Genomic DNA, 16,019 nt, shown 5'->3' with positions numbered 1-16,019 from the left:
CCTGCAGAGCTACAGGGCAATGTTCTCCCTAAAAAATGGTTTAACAATTCCCACCTCAAGCGCTACGCTTGAATTATAAAATAAATAAAAAATGTGGACTTTTAGCCAATTTATCACCATTCAATTTCATAAAAATTTCGTTTAAGTATGCTAAACTCTTTAGAAATTGCGGAGTCGGTTTATATGGACCTCCTTTGGGCAATCAATTGACAAACGTTTATGTTTTGTCAACATGTTCTGAGCAAACGTACTGACACTTAAGAAGGCTATATTCCCTTGCTTTGCATACTTCGATCCATGTTTCTTCCACCAAAGCAATTTTCGGGAGCTCGAAAAACTTATTCAAAACCTTCTTTTCTAGGCTGATATTTCGTATTAAAATATTTCAACACATGCTGCTAATTTGTTTCTTTTTTGTATGAAATAATTATGAACGTAATTAAGTCGTATCCGTTAATATGATGTGCATAAAAATTAGAAAAAATCGTAAAATTTTTAAATTCTTTAGTTTTTGGTGAAATTGTAATTGTCCCCGCAAAAGTCAAGTTGCTAACGTCACACTAAATGGAACTACCCTCATTTTTTGTATCATGTATACTTCGCCTCATCCAATAGGTGCGACCAGGGACGCAACAAATTAAATGGGGTTACACTAAAATTACAGCCCTTGGTCGAGAAAAATTCCGAGACGCTCCGGTACATAGAACCGGCTGCCTTGGGAAGCGTCGATTGTTTTCTCAAGGTAGTCGCTGGTATTTTTGTCCGATAAATTTATAAAAATGCCTTCTATACATTTGGCGTATTTGTGTTTATCTTAATGATTGTATTTAAACAATTAATTATTTCTCTTTTCAAAAATCGGAATTACGCAAAGTGACTACACCACATAAATATATGTATACGATACAGTCAACCAAAACTTCATTAAGAAAACATCTGCTTTGTTGTTGCCAAGTATCGAATGGTGGCTCTTATCATATAAAAACTCTTATTCATCATTAATTGGCGATTAACCGCCTGGGCGATTTCGGCTATTGCGTGGCCAGTCGAGCCAGCTACCACTGATTTGCGATAACTGACGAAAAAAAATTAGTTAATACAAATGCAGCTTTTAGGAAATAGACCGATTAGATGTGATTCACAGAAAAAATGGAGGACAACTTTTTCAAAGTTATTTAATTTAAATCATGGAGAACTCATACAAGTACTGAATGTTTGATAAAAACGTTAACAATAGTAAATGGTTGTTGTTGTTGTTGTTGTTGTAGCAATGCTCGCCCCACCTAATAGCCGCGACCGATCACAAATTGTCATCAATATCCTCTAACGGGAGTCCAAGGAAACTTGCCGTTTCAACAGGGGTGGACCATAAGGAAAGGGGTGTTAGAGGCGTTGGTTCCACATTACAATTGAAGAGATGGTTGGTGTCATGTGGGGACACATTGCAAGCGGGGCATACATTTTGTATGTCGGGGTTGATTCTGGATAGGTAAGAGTTTAACCTGTTACAGTATCCAGAACGAAGTTGAGCAAGAGTGACACGCGTTTCCCTGGGGAGTATGCGTTCCTCTTCCGCGAGTTTTGGATAATTTTCTTTAAGTACTGGATTCACCGGGCAATTCCCGGCGTAAAGGTCCGACGCCTGTTTATGGAGTTCACCAAGGACCTGCTCGTGTTTTTTCACTTCATACGGCTGGGTTCTCAGGTGCCGTATATCCTCAAAATGCTTACGGAGATGACGCCTTAAGCCCCTAAGCGGTGCTGGTTCATCAATCAGATGTCTGTTGGGATGCCCAGGTTTCTGGGTATTCAACATGAACTGTTTGGCCAGCATCTCATTTCTCTCCCTGATGGGGAGTATTCTCGCCTCATTATACAGATGCTGTTCTGGGGACATAAGAAGACAGCCCGTGGCGATTCTGAGAGCGGTATTTTGGCAGGCCTGTAGTTTCTTCCAGTGGGTGATTTTTAGGCTGGGCGACCATATGGGTGACGCGCAGCACTTAATCGGCTGGCTAATTGCTTTGTATGTAGTCATGAGCGTTTCTTTATCTTTTCCCCAGGTACTGACAGCGAGGGATTTGAGGATTTCATTACGACTCTGAATTCTCGGAACAATTGCGGCTGCGTGCTCACCAAAATGTAGATCCTGATCAAACGTCACACCCAAGATTTTGGGGTGTAGGACAGTCGGTAGCGTAGTGCCATCGACGTGGATGTTCAAAATGGTCGACATTTGAGACGTCCATGTTGTAAATAAGGTCGCGGAAGATTTAGTCGGTGATAATTCCAGGTTTCGCGAGGCGAAAAAACTGGAGAGATCAGGGAGGTAGCCGTTTATTTTATTGCATAGCGCATCGATCTTTGGGCCTGGGCCTGTGGCCATTATTGTGCAGTCATCGGCGTAGGAAACGATTGCAACTCCTTCCGGTGGTGAATGTAGCTTAGATATGTAGAAATTAAACAAAAGTGGGGATAGGACACCACCCTGTGGCACCCCTTGTTTAATTCTCCTTGGTTTTGATGTTTCGTTTCTAAACTGCACCGATACCTGCCGACCACCCAGATAATTTGCGGTCCACCTTTTAAGACATGGGGGAAGGGTAGACCCTTCCAGGTCTTGCAGTAACGAGCCATGGTTGACCGTATCAAAAGCTTATGATAGGTCTAGCGCTACTAGTACTGTTCTATGGTGCGGGTATTGATTTAAACCGCAATTTATCTGGGTGCTAATGGCATTTAGCGCGGTGGTAGTGCTATGGAGTTTTCTGAAGCCATGCTGATGAGGGGCTAGCTGCAAATTTGCTTGGAAATAAGGGAGCAAAAAGGCTTCAAGCGTCTTTGCCACTGGCGATAGGAGAGATTTCGGACGATACGACTCACCTATGTTAGCTGGTTTACCAGTAGCGGGACCACCTTGGCCATTTTCCATTTCTTGGGTATGACAAAGGTGGAAAGAGACAGGTTGAAGACATGCGCTAAATATTTGAAACCCTTTTTCCCTAGGATTTTAAGCATCGGCATGGCTATGCCGTCTGGGTACACTGCTTTGGATGGTTTAGCACGACCAATGGCGTCCCCAACCTCTTTAGCGGTGATGGTGATTGGTGACGCGCTGAATTTGTGTTTATGTGCGTGTCTATTGGCTCTCCGTCTATCTTTGTCGACCGTAGGATGCATTATATATTGCCGGCAGAAAGCGCTTGCGCATTTTTTCGCGTCCGACAGCACTTTGTCGCCAAAGGCGATGGAAACTTTGTCTTTGTGCTTAGTCGGATTCGATAGGGACTTTACGGTGGACCAAAGTTTACCCACACCGGTAGAGGTTACAACCTCTTAGGTGCTCCTCCCATTTCGCCCGCTTGTGTTCATCCACAAGCAATCTGATGCGTTGGTTTATGTCCCTTATTTGGGGGTCGCCTGGATCAAGCTGTCTTATAAGGTCACGTTATCTCGCTAAGTTTGCGGCCTCCGCCGGGAAGGGGGGCCGGATTTCGGGAATTCTCCCGGCGGGAATGAAAAGTGCCGAGGCGGATTCAATGACCTTACGGAAGGCACGCTCCCCTTGGCGGGCATCAGTCGGGATAGGGAAGGCAGCAAAGCGGTTGTCTGTAAAGGATTTATATTCTTCCCACTTTTTTTTTTGAAGTTTATGAAAGTGCGTTTTTCAGTGACGATGAAGTCGGCGGTACGCTCGAGCGAAATAAGTATGGGCAGATGGTCGGATGCCAATGTTACCATCGGCTGCCAGTTGACGCAGTTTACGAGTTCTGCGCTCACGATTGAGATATCTGGCGAGCTGTGACAGCTTCCTACCATACGTGTGGGGGCGTCTCCGTTTATTGTGCAGAACGTCGTTTCTTCTATTTGATCCGCCAACATCTCACCCCTACTGTCCGCCCGCAAGTTTGAATGCTATAGATCATGATGGGCATTGAAATCGCCTAAGATAATGCGATTGTTGCCAGTGAGTAAGGCCCTGATTTTAGGGCGGTATCCACTGGGGCAACAGGTGGCAGGAGGGATGTAGATGTTGATGATTTCTAGGTTTGCATCCTGACGGGACAGATAGACCTTGACGTTCTAAGACATTGTCCCTGCGGTCGATGCCAGGATCAAATATATAATATTGCACAGAGTGGTGTATGATAAACGCGAGGCCGCCTCCATTTCCGCTCTCGCGGTCTTTCCTGTGGACATTATACCCAGAGCAGGTCTGCTATGCAGATCTTGCTGTGAGTTTAGTCTCTTGAATCGCAGCAATGCGGATGTTGTGCCGCTTCATGAAATCGACTATCTCCGTAATCTTCCCAGTTAGTCCATTACAGTTTAACTGCAGAATTCTGAAGTGCATAAGGGGAGACGCCACCACTCTGGGGGTAAGTGACAGGTGACTATGCCTGGGTTGTGGAAGGCCAGGACGCAATTGCTGTTGTGGCCCTGGGACTGGGCGTCCTGGGGCAAGCATTGGGGTACCTGGATGATTTGGGTTTGCGACCTGGCAACATGGCGCGATGAAACCCGTCGGGGGGTTGCCGTCGCGGAGACCAGAACATCTAGGAAAGTGGCACCACCCAAGGCAGGAGCTGCATTGGGCGGATGTCGCAAACCTATATATTCTGTGCTGGCAGACGGTGCAAACGGAGGTAGGGACTAAGAGTCTGTTTCCCTGACCTGCACGATTGCTGCCGGAAAAGAGGGGGGAGAAGACGGGGGCAGGGGCTGATGCTCAGCATTGCTACCAACTCTACTACGAAGGTAGTAGTTATGAGTGGTATCAGCTGTTTGAGTTGTTGGCGCCGTGGGGCGCGAGCAGCAGCGGGTACTTGTTGTGGCTTGCTGAGCAGCGGGGCTGCTGGAAGGTAGTGGGGGGGGGGGGGGGGGGGCGCTTAGGCGTATACTACGGGACGCCCTTGGGCGTGAACAGCAAGGAGCCACAAAATATTCATAAAAGTTACGTGGACGTCGGGTTTTGGGATCAAGCCCAGAACAACCTGTCCGATGCAACCATCCCTTGCACGAGACACACTGAACAGAGTATGACCGTCCGAAAAAGATTCTTTTCCGGCAGATGCAGCAAAACCATTTCTCAGGAACGGGGTCAGGAGACGGACCCGGATGACAATTTGTAGGAGGGACGAAACAAGTTAAATGGGGTCACACTGAAATGACAGTCCTTGTTCGGGAAAAATCCCGAGTCGCTCCGGTACATAGAACCGACTGCCTTGGAAAGCGTGTAAATGGTCTCGATCACCTGTTAAATCGGTGTTCCATTCCTTAAATTATTTGCTCAATAGTGTTTTTCAAACATATTTGTAGACGACTGGGATATTGCATTATTTACATATTTTAAAATGTTCGCTTAACTGGCTGCTCACATTTAATCTATTAAATAGATTTTAACAATACTGTAACGAATTTACTGCAATTCCCCTTATTTGCAATCATCTGCTAACGTTCGAATCACTAAACTGTTGAATAAATAACTCCACTATTCAATAATGCAAAATGGCCTTTATTAAAGTACTTCCAAAATAACACTACTATTGCTCGCCAGATAGCGTCTTACATCAAACTGATTGTCGCGCCTCTACTGTTGCTGCCTTTTATACTCTGTGACTTCCTCGTTGCATATTTCTAGGCTTTTCTATTTCCAGAACTTGCTAGTTAGTTATCAGTTATAAAATTACTCAGCTGTAACCACAGATGCATGATTATATAGCTTCTCTCATATGCGCGTGTATTTGTGAGCGACACTTCCACAATTATAATTGCATACTTTTGGGAGCATCTCAGATAAGATATCTGCATGCTTTTGTGCGTCTCTTCTCCGCTGCGTGTACGTACATATGTGTAGACATAATGATTGATCTATTGATGTGCATACAAGTCACTGCTTAGCATCGGCTTAGAGATGATAGTATCCCTTAGTGTTGCTAATATTCGTCACACTGCCCTCCAAATAATTCCCGATCAGACAAATCTCTCGATCTAAACGCCGTTAAGCTCTCCAAATGTACCACTCTTCTATTTCGTGGTTTCCCGGTAGTGTGTATGCGATACATGGTATCACTGATCTTCTTCACAACTTTGTACGGGCCTTCCCAACTGCACCGAAATTTGGATGGAACACCTTTCCGCCTGTGAGGGTTGTATAACAGTACCAAATCTCCCGCCAAGAAACCCTCCGAATTATTGTTCTCATCGTACCTGCGTTTCATCTTACTACCCATTATCCTGGATGGTTCCCTCGGACTCTGTTCTTTGGCCAATGAACTACTTCGCAGAGCTTGCGCTTGACGGATTGGCTTCGCATAATCAGTATCGTTCCCACGTTTCACAACAGTGGTGCGCCCTGGCTTGAAACTACCCTCGCATTCCTCCTGGGAAATTCTTTCCTTCGTTTTCGTGCGTCCCTTTGGTTTTGTCAATGCCAGTGTTTCTCTCGCAGGTCCTTTTGATTTCGCTTTATTTGGCCCATTCGATCCATCAACCTTTACCGCTGACTTCCGTGGTCTTGTTCCGAGTTGTTGTTGTTGTTGTAGCAATGCTCGCCCCACCTAATAGCCGCGACCGATCACAAATTGTCATCAATATCCTCTAACGGGAGTCCAAGGAAACTTGCCGTTTCAACAGGGGTGGACCATAAGGAAAGGGGTGTTAGAGGCGTTGGTTCCACATTACAATTAAAGAGATGGTTGGTGTCATGTGGGGACACATTGCAAGCGGGGCATACATTTTGTATGTCGGGGTTGATTCTGGATAGGTAAGAGTTTAACCTGTTACAGTATCCAGAACGAAGTTGAGCAAGAGTGACACGCGTTTACATGGGGAGTATGCGTTCCTATTCCGCGAGTTCTGGATATTTTTCTTCAAGTACTGGATTCACCGGGCAATTCCCGACATAAAGGTCCGACGCCTGTCTATGGAGTTCACCAAGGACCTGCTTGTGTTTTTTCGCTTCATACGGCTGGGTTCTCAGGTGCCGTATTTCCTCAAAATGCTTACGGAGATGACTCCTTAGGCCCCTAGGCGGTGCTGGTTCGTCAATCAGATGTCTGTTGGGATGCCCAGGTTTCTGGGTATTCAACAGAAACTGTTTGGTCAGCATCTCATTTCTCTCCCTGATGGGGAGTATTCTCGCCTCATTATGCAGATGGTGTTCTGGGGACATAAGAAGACAGCCCGTGGCGATTCTGAGAGCATTTTGGCAGGCCTGTAATTTCTTCCAGTGGGTAGTTTTTAGGCTTGGCGACCATATGGGTGACGCGTAGCACGCAAACGGCTGGCCAATTGCTTTGTATGTGGTAATGAGCGTTTCTTTGTCTTTTCCCCAAGTACTGCCAGCAAGGGATTTGAGGATTTTATTACGGCTCTGGATTTTCGGAACAATTGCGGCTGCGTGCTCACCAAAATGTAGATCCTGATCAAACGTCACACCCAAGATTTTTGGGTGTAGGACAGTCGGTAGCGTAGTGCCATCGACGTGGATGTTCAAAATGGTCGACATTTGGGACGTCCAAGTTGTAAATAAGGTCGCGGATGATTTAGTCGGTGATAATGCCAGGTTTCGCGAGGCGAAAAAACTGGACAGATCAGGGAGGTAGCCGTTTATTCTGTTGCAAAGCTAATCGATCTATGGGCCCGGGCCTGTGGCCATTATTGTGCAGTCATCGGCGTAAGAAACGATAGTAACTTCTTCCGGTGGCGAAAGTAGTTTTGATATGTAAAAATTTAACAAAAGTTGGGATAGGACACCACCCTGTGGCACCCCTCTTTTAATTCTTCTTGGCTTTAATATTTCGTTTCCGAATTGCACCGATGCCTACCGACGACCCAGATAATTTGCGGTCCACCTTTTAAGACATGGGGGAAGGGTAGACCCTTCCAAGTCTTGCAGTAACGTGCCATGGTTGACCGTATCAAAAGCTTTTGATAGGTCTAGCGCTACGAGTACTGTTCTATGGTGGGGCTGATTTAAACCACAATTTATCTGGGTGCTAATGGCATTTAGCGCGGTGGTGGTGCTATGGAGTTTTCTAAAGTCATGCCGATGACAGGCTAGCTGCAAATTTGCTTTGAAGTAGGGGAGCAAAATGGCTTCAAGCGTCTTGGCTACTGGCGATAGGAGAGATATCGGGCGATATGACTCTCCTATGTTAATTGGTTTCCCAGGCTTCAGTAGCGGGACCACCTTGGCCATTTTCCATTTTTCGGGTATGACAAAGGTGGAAAGAGACAGGTTGAAGATATGTGCTGAATATTTGAAACCCTCTTTCCCTAGGCTTTTAAGCATCGGCATGGCTATGCCGTCTGGGCCCACTGCTTTGGATGGTTTAGCATGACCGATGGCATCCTCAACCTCTTTGGCGGTGATGGTAATTGGTGACGTGCTGAAATTATGTTTACGTGCGTGTCTGTTGGCCCTCCGTCTATTTTGGTCGACCGTAGAATGCATTATGTATTGTCGGCAGAAAGCGCTCGCGCATATTTTCGCATCCGACAGCACTTTGTCGCCAAAGGCGATGGAAACTTTGTCATTGTGCCTAGGTGGATTCGATAGGGAATTTGCAGTGGACAGTCGTCCGCTTGTGTTCATCCACAAGCAATCTGATGCGTTGGTTTATATCCCTTATTTGGGGGCCGCCGGGATCGCGCTGTCTTATAAGGTCACGTTCTCTCGCTAAACTTGCGGCCTCTGCCGGGAAGTGGGCCGAATTTCGGGAATTCTACCGGCGGGAATGAAACGAGCCGAGGCGGATTCAATGACCTTGTGGAAAGCACGCTCCCTTTGGCGGGCATCAGTTGGTATAGGGAGGGCAGCAAAGCGATTGTCTGTAAAGGATTTGTATTCGTCCCACTTTCCTTTTTTAAAGTTAATGAAAGTGCGTTTTTCAGCAACGATGAAGTCGGCGGAACGCTCGAGCGAAATAAGCATATGCCAATGTTGCCATCGGCTGCCAGTTGACGCAGTTCACGAGTTCTGCGCTCACGATAGAAATATCCGGCGAACTTTGACAGCTTCCTACCATACGTGTGGGGGCGTCCCCGTTTATTATGCAGAACGTCGTTTCTTCTATATGATCCGCTAACATCTCACCCCTACTGTCCACCCGCAAGTCTGAATGCCATAGATCGTGATGGGCATTGGAAACGCCTAAGATAATGCGATTGTTTCCAGTGAGTACGCCACTGATATCAGGGCGGTATCCACTGGGGAAAAAGGTGACAGGAGGGATGCAGATGTTGATGATTTCTAGATTTGCATCGCCCGACCGGACAGATAATCCTTGACGTTCTAAGACACTGTCCCTGCGGTCGATGTCGGGATCAAATATATGATATTGCGCAGTGTGGTGTATGATAAACGCGAGGCCGCCTCCATTTCCGCTCTCGAGATCTTTTCTGTGGACATTATACCCAGACCAGGTCTGGAATGCAGATCTTGCTGTGAGTTTAGTCTCTTGAATCGCAGCAATGCGGATGTTGTGCCGCTTCATGAAGTCGACTATCTGCGTGATCTTCCCAGTTAATCCATTACAGTTTAACTGCAGAATTCTGAAGTGCATAGGGGGAGACGTCGTCACTCTGGGAGTAAGTGACGGGTGACTACGCCTGGGTTGTGGAAGGCCAGAACGCGATTGCTGTTGTGGCCCTGGGACTAGACGTCCTTGGGTAGGCATTGAAGTAGCCGGTGTATTTGGGTATGCGGCCTGGCAACATGGCGCAATGAAACCCGTTGGGGGGTTGCCGACGCGGAGACCAGCGGGTACTTGTTGTGGCTGGCTGAGCAGCGGGGCTGCTGGAAGGTAGCGGGGGCGCTAAGGCGCAGACTACGGGACGTCCTAGGACGTGAACAGCAAGGATCCACAAAAGATTTATAAAAGTTACGTGGACGCCTGGTTTTGGGGTCTAGCCCAGAACAACCTGTCCGATGCAACCATCCCTTAAACGAGACACACTGACAAGAGTATGACCGTCCTAAAAAGATTCTTTTCTGGCAGATGCAGCGAAACCATTTCTCAGAACCGGGGTCAGGAGACGGACCCGGATTGGGTTCGATACCATCCCGGAGCAAGAGAATATGGAGCAGTCCCGCTGCAAGGAGCTGCTGGGAGGATGACAATTTGTGGGAGGGACGCAACAAATTAAATGGGGTTACACTGAAATGGCAGTCCTTGGTCGGAAAAAATCCCCAGTCGCTCCGGTAAATAGAACCGACGGCCTTGGGAAGCGAAATATATGTCTTCTGTTCTGCCAGTTGAGATTTTATATTTGTCTTTTGTTCTTCCAGTTGGGATGCCATTGTCGATGTTTGAGCAGATATTGCAGCCAAAATCATGTTCAAGTCTGTGCTCGTAACTGTCTGCGATGTTTCGTTTTTCTCTTCAATTTTTGTTGTTGTATCGTCCCCATCAGGATAAAAGACATATTCGTCCACATCAATTCCTTGCGACTCCATTACCTCTCGTAGCCGTGCTTGAAGTTCGATCTTATTGCCGGTTGTATTCAATCCACGGTTCTCCAACTCCTTTTTCAATTGCTGGATCCTTAATTCACTTAAGTTTGCCATGTCCTTGTTGTCCTCTGGAATTTATTCAACAATTCCTCTTCTGACACCAATTGTAACGAATTTACTGCAATTCCCCTTATTTGCAACTTCTGCTAACGTTCAAATCACTAAACTGTTGAATAAATACCTCCACTATTCAATAATGCAAAATGGCCTTTATTAAAGTACTTCCAAAATAACACTACTATTGCTCGCCAGATAGCGTCTTACATCAAACTGATTGTCGCGCCTCTACTGTTGCTGCCGTTTATACTTTGTGATTTCCTCGTTGCATATTTCTAGGCTTTTCTATTTACAGAATTTGCTAGTTAGTTATCAGTTATAAAATTACTCAGCTGTAACTAAAGATGCATGATTTTATAGCTTCTCTCATATGCGCGTGTATTTGTGAGCGACACTTCCACAATTATAATTGCATACTTTTGGGAGCATCTCAGATAAGATATCTGCATGTGTTTGTGCGTCTCTTATCAAATATCAACAGAATTCAGCTTTTCTATCAATCAATTAAAACTTACAGCTTGCATCTGGCGAATCTACCGGTAGAGTGGTAGGTAATGCAGTGCAAATATTCACAACAGTGCCATAGTAAAAATGGATTTCTTTGTGTGCTCACAATCGTTTTTTAACAAATTATTTTAATAAAATATAGCTAAATAAAAGCACTACGACCAAAATTGCCTAAAGCTCGCTAATAGCTCGCATCTCCATATTTACAACCAATACTTTATTTATAGATTTGGATTCCAAATAAGAGCGAAAAAGGGACCTGTACATAAAAACAGCAATTAGAAATAATAGCCGTGTTTTTTTACACGCGTATACGTTTCGTTTGCGCGTGGTAAAAACGCCTATCCTCGCTTAGATAATGCTTAGGAGACCCATCTAGCGGCTGTGTTTAAACAACTAGCTACAGCAAAAGGGTGTACCGAAAAGCGGAGACACAACTCTCTGATGGCCATAGGGTATAACATATAACTGAATCAGTTGCGATGAATTGTGGACACAGATAGAATACATAGAATTAATGTAGAGGGTGAAACAAAGACACATATTTCAGTTACATCTGAGTATAATGCGTATTGAAATTTAGTAGGACAAAATTTATGCGCAGCAATTTCAGAGGTGTATTTAAAGTTTGTCGCTTAGCAGTCCATATAAAGCTTAAGCGTAAACGGATATACGCGTGTTAAAAACACGGCTAATATATACGAGTCGGACCCGTGCGCATCTTGCGCAACCTATATAAAAGTCTCTTATCAAATATAAACAGAAATCAGCTGATCTATCAACTTGCACTGCCATCTGGCGAATGGTACCAACTGCCGGTAATGCAGTGCAAATATTCACAACAGTGCCATAGTACAAATAGATTTCTTTGTGAGAGAGTTGTTCCGCTCTCCCTCGGGAATAGTCTTCCCGGCGGAGGCCGCAAACTTAGAAAAAGAACGTGACCTTATAAGACAGCTTGATCCAGGCGACCCCCAAATAAGGGATATAAACCAACGCATCAGATTGCTTGTGGATGAACACAAGCGGGCGAAATGGGAGGAGCACCTAAGAGGCTGTAATCTCTCTACCGGTGTGGGTAAACTTTGGTCCACCGTAAAGTCCCTATCGAATCCGAATAAGCACAAAGACAAAGTTTCCATCGCCTCTGGCGACAAAGTGCTGTGGGATGCGAAAGAATGCGCGAGCGCTTTCTGCCGACAATATATAATGCATCCTACGTTCGACAAAGATAGACGGAGAGCCAATAGACACGCACATAAACACAAATTCAGCGCGTCACCAATCACCATCACCGCTAAAGAGGTTGAGGACGCCATTGGTCGTGCTAAACCATCCAAAGCAGTGGGCCCAGACGGCATAGCCATGCCGATGCTTAAAAGCCTAGGGAAAGAGGGTTTCAAATATTTAGCGCATGTCTTCAACCTGTCTCTTTCCATCTTTGTCATACCCGAGAAATGGCCAAGGTGGTCCCGCTACTAAAGCCTGGGAAACCAGCTAACATAGGTGAGTCGTATCGTCCGATATCTCTCCTATCGCCAGTGGCAAAGACGCTTGAAGCCATTTTGCTCCCTTATTTCCAAGCAAATTTGCAGCTAGCCCCTCATCAGCATGGCTTCAGAAAACTCCATAGCACTACCACCGCGCTAAATGCCATTAGCACCCAGATAAATTGCGGTTTAAATCAATACCCCCACCATAGAACAGTACTCGTAGCGCTAGACCTATCAAAAGCTTTTGATACGGTCAACCATGGCTCGTTACTGCAAGACCTGGAAGGGTCTACCCTTCCCCCATGTCTTAAAAGGTGGACCGCAAATTATCTGGGTGGTCGGCAGGCATCGGTGCAATTTAGAAACGAAACATCAAAACGAAGGAGAATTGAACAAGGGGTTCCACAGGGTGGTGTCCTATCCCCACTTTTGTTTAATTTCTACATATCTAAGCTACCTTCACCACCGGAAGGAGTCACAATCGTTTCCTACGCCGATGACTGCACAATAATGGCCACAGGTCCAGGCCCAAAGATCGATGCGCTATGTAATAAAATAAACGGCTACCTCCCTGATCTCTCGCGAAACCTGGCATTATCACCGACTAAATCTTCCGCGACCTTATTTACAACATGGACGTCTCAAATGTCGACCATTTTGAACATCCACGTCGATGGCACTACGCTACCGACTGTCCTACACCCCAAAATCTTGGGTGTGACGTTTGATCAGGATCTACATTTTGGTGAGCACGCAGCTGCAATTGTTCCGATAATTCAGAACCGTAACGAAATCCTCAAATCCCTCGCTGTCAGTACCTGGGGAAAAGATAAAGAAACGCTCATGACTACATACAAAGCAATTAGCCAGCCGATTACGTGCTGCGCGTCACCCATATGGTCGCCCAGCCTAAAAATCACCCACTGGAAGAAACTACAGGCCTGCCAAAATACCGCTCTCAGAATCGCAACGGGCTGTCTTCTTATGTCCCCAGAACACCATCTGCATAATGAGGCGAGAATACTCCGCATCAGGGAGAGAAATGAGATGCTGACCAAACAGTTCTTGTTGAATACCCAGAAACCTGGGCATCCCAACAGACATCTGATTGATGAACCAGCACCGCTTAGGGGCTTAAGGAGTCATCTCCGTAAGCATTTTGAGGAAATACGGCACCTGAGAACCAAGCCGTATGAAGTGAAAAAACACAAGCAGGTCCTTGGTGAACTCCATAAACAGGCGTCGGACCTTTATGCCGGGAATTGCCCGGTGAATCCAGTACTTAAAGAAAATTATCCAAAACTCGCGGAAGAGGAACGCATACTCCCCAGGGAAACGCGTGTTACTCCTGCTCAACTTCGTTCTGGATACTGTAACAGGTTAAACTCTTACCTATCCAGAATCAACTCCGACATACAATGTGTCCCCACATGACACCAACCATCTCTTTAATTGTAATGTGGAACCAACGCCTCTAACACCCCTTTCCTTATGGTTCACCCCTGTTGAAACGGCAAGTTTCCTTGGACTCCCGTTAGAGGATATTGATGACAATTTGTGATCGGTCGCGGCTATTAGGTGGGCGAGCGTTGCTACAACAACAACAACAATAGTCTGTAGGATTTCAGCAGCAGATCCTTTCAATGCCACGAACAGTGCAGCAACTTTATCATCCGCATTCCAGTTGTTCACTGCTGACGTGTTCTCAAATTGAAGCTTAAATACCTGGAAAAGAACAGAGCCGTCAAAGATAGTTTTTACCTCCGTATTGCTCGCTGGAACAGCTGGGCGATTTAGTTGTAACTGCTCCATACGACCTTTTAAATCATAGACTTCTGCCTGAAATTGAGCAATTTTTGCATCCTGCGCTTCCAGTGTTGATGATACCCTTGCTTCCTGTTCTGACAGCTGTGAGGATATGCGATCCTCTTGTGCTTTCAACCGCTCGGCCATATATGTCTTCTGTTCTTCTAACTGTGTTTCGATCTTGGTTGTTATACGAGTCTCCTGGGATTCTAGTTGTGTTTCCATCTTGGATGGTATACGTCTCCTGCGATTCCAGTTGGGATGCCAAATATGTTTTCTGTTCTTCCAGTTGAGTTTCCATCTTGGATGTAATCTGTGTCGACATTTCTGAAATACGCGTTTCTTCTGCTTTAATCTTCGATGTTACCGTCGATGTTTGTGCAGATATAGCAGACAATATCTTGTTCAAGTCTGTGCTCGTAAATGTCTGCGTAATTGTCTCTTCCATTTTTGTTGTAGCCTCTTCCACATCAGGATGAAAAGTGTGTTGTTTTTGTTGTTCTAGCCGTGCGTAACTATCTCTTCCATTTTTGTTGTTGCCTCTTCCACATCAGGATGAAAAGTGTGTTCATCAACGTCTATTCCTTCCAATTCCATTGCTTCCCTTAGTCGTGTCTGTAGCCCGGATTTATTGCCAGTAGTATTCAATCCTCGGGCTTCCAACTCCTCTTTCAGTTGCAGGATCTTCAATTCATTAAACTTGGCCATGTCCTTGTTGTCCTCTGGAATTTATTCAACAATTCCTCTTCTGACACCAATTGTATCGAATTTGGAGAAATTCCGCTTATTTGAAACCTTCTGCTAACGATCGAATCGCTAAACTCTGTATTGCAAAATGTTCAAATCAAAACTTATTACTCACTACTCAGCTTGCGCTGCTTTTATACTCTCCGTTGCTTCATTCACATATTTCTACTAAAGTCTAGACGTTTCGCCTTCTAGAACTACTGTATATCCCGTTTAGTAATTGAACTACATATATGCGTGTGAGTGAGTTATCTCTTCTTCGCCTTCTATGTATGTGTATAAATGATGATTGATGTACACAAGTTTAGCTTGATTTAATGTTTTTGTTGTTGTGCTTTTATTACCTAACAGCTTAATGATGCTAAAATTCGCCACAATACATATGTACACTTACTTGGTTCTTATCGGCTTTAACCGTATTGTTTTCTATATCCAAATCGTCGACATCAAAACCGGTATTATTCTATTGTAAAAAAAAATAAAACAACGACAAAACTGTTATTATATAGTTTATTTAAATGTATCATAATATCAGGTTTAGCTTACTTTTGCCTCGTTTTTATGCGCTAATTTCGCGCCATTTTGCAAGACGTCTTCTGAGTTTGATAACATCTCCGCTTTAACATCAACACCATTATTTAGTTCTGCATTTATAATGCCCTGTTAATTAAAATAAATATTTGAAATATTAAACAAACTTGTATTAGAAGTTCCATATCGTGGATCGATATAATAATATTTCCTTTTTCAATATCTATATTAAAGTTTGCAAAAGTTTAAGAATAATTGCTCTCCCCTACTTAAAAATCCCATAACAAATTGCCAGTCGCTACTCACCCGGAAAAAAACAATACACAAATCTGGAAACTTTTTTTCGTGCGTTTTATTTC

At 44.9% G+C, this 16,019-nt stretch overlaps 1 protein-coding gene across 1 annotated transcript in view; it reads right to left on the bottom strand.

The window, feature by feature from the left end:
* LOC137249796 (myoneurin-like) overlaps positions 1-16,013 on the bottom strand; it is a 28,268-nt gene extending 12,255 nt beyond the window's left edge. The window contains exons 1-3 of the mRNA XM_067781710.1: positions 15,967-16,013; positions 15,676-15,789; positions 15,524-15,592 (exon numbers count right to left, since the gene is read on the bottom strand). Coding sequence (XP_067637811.1) covers positions 15,524-15,592; positions 15,676-15,741 — 135 coding nt within the window. The 5' untranslated portion in view covers positions 15,742-15,789; positions 15,967-16,013. The remainder of the gene's footprint in view (positions 1-15,523; positions 15,593-15,675; positions 15,790-15,966) is intronic.
* Positions 16,014-16,019: the final 6 nt, after the last annotated feature.

The sequence above is a fragment of the Eurosta solidaginis genome, chromosome 4 (assembly GCF_040869045.1).
Source record: "Eurosta solidaginis isolate ZX-2024a chromosome 4, ASM4086904v1, whole genome shotgun sequence".
In the NCBI taxonomy this organism is placed as follows: domain Eukaryota; kingdom Metazoa; phylum Arthropoda; class Insecta; order Diptera; family Tephritidae; genus Eurosta; species Eurosta solidaginis.
This window is presented reverse-complemented; position numbering and strand designations above follow the sequence as displayed.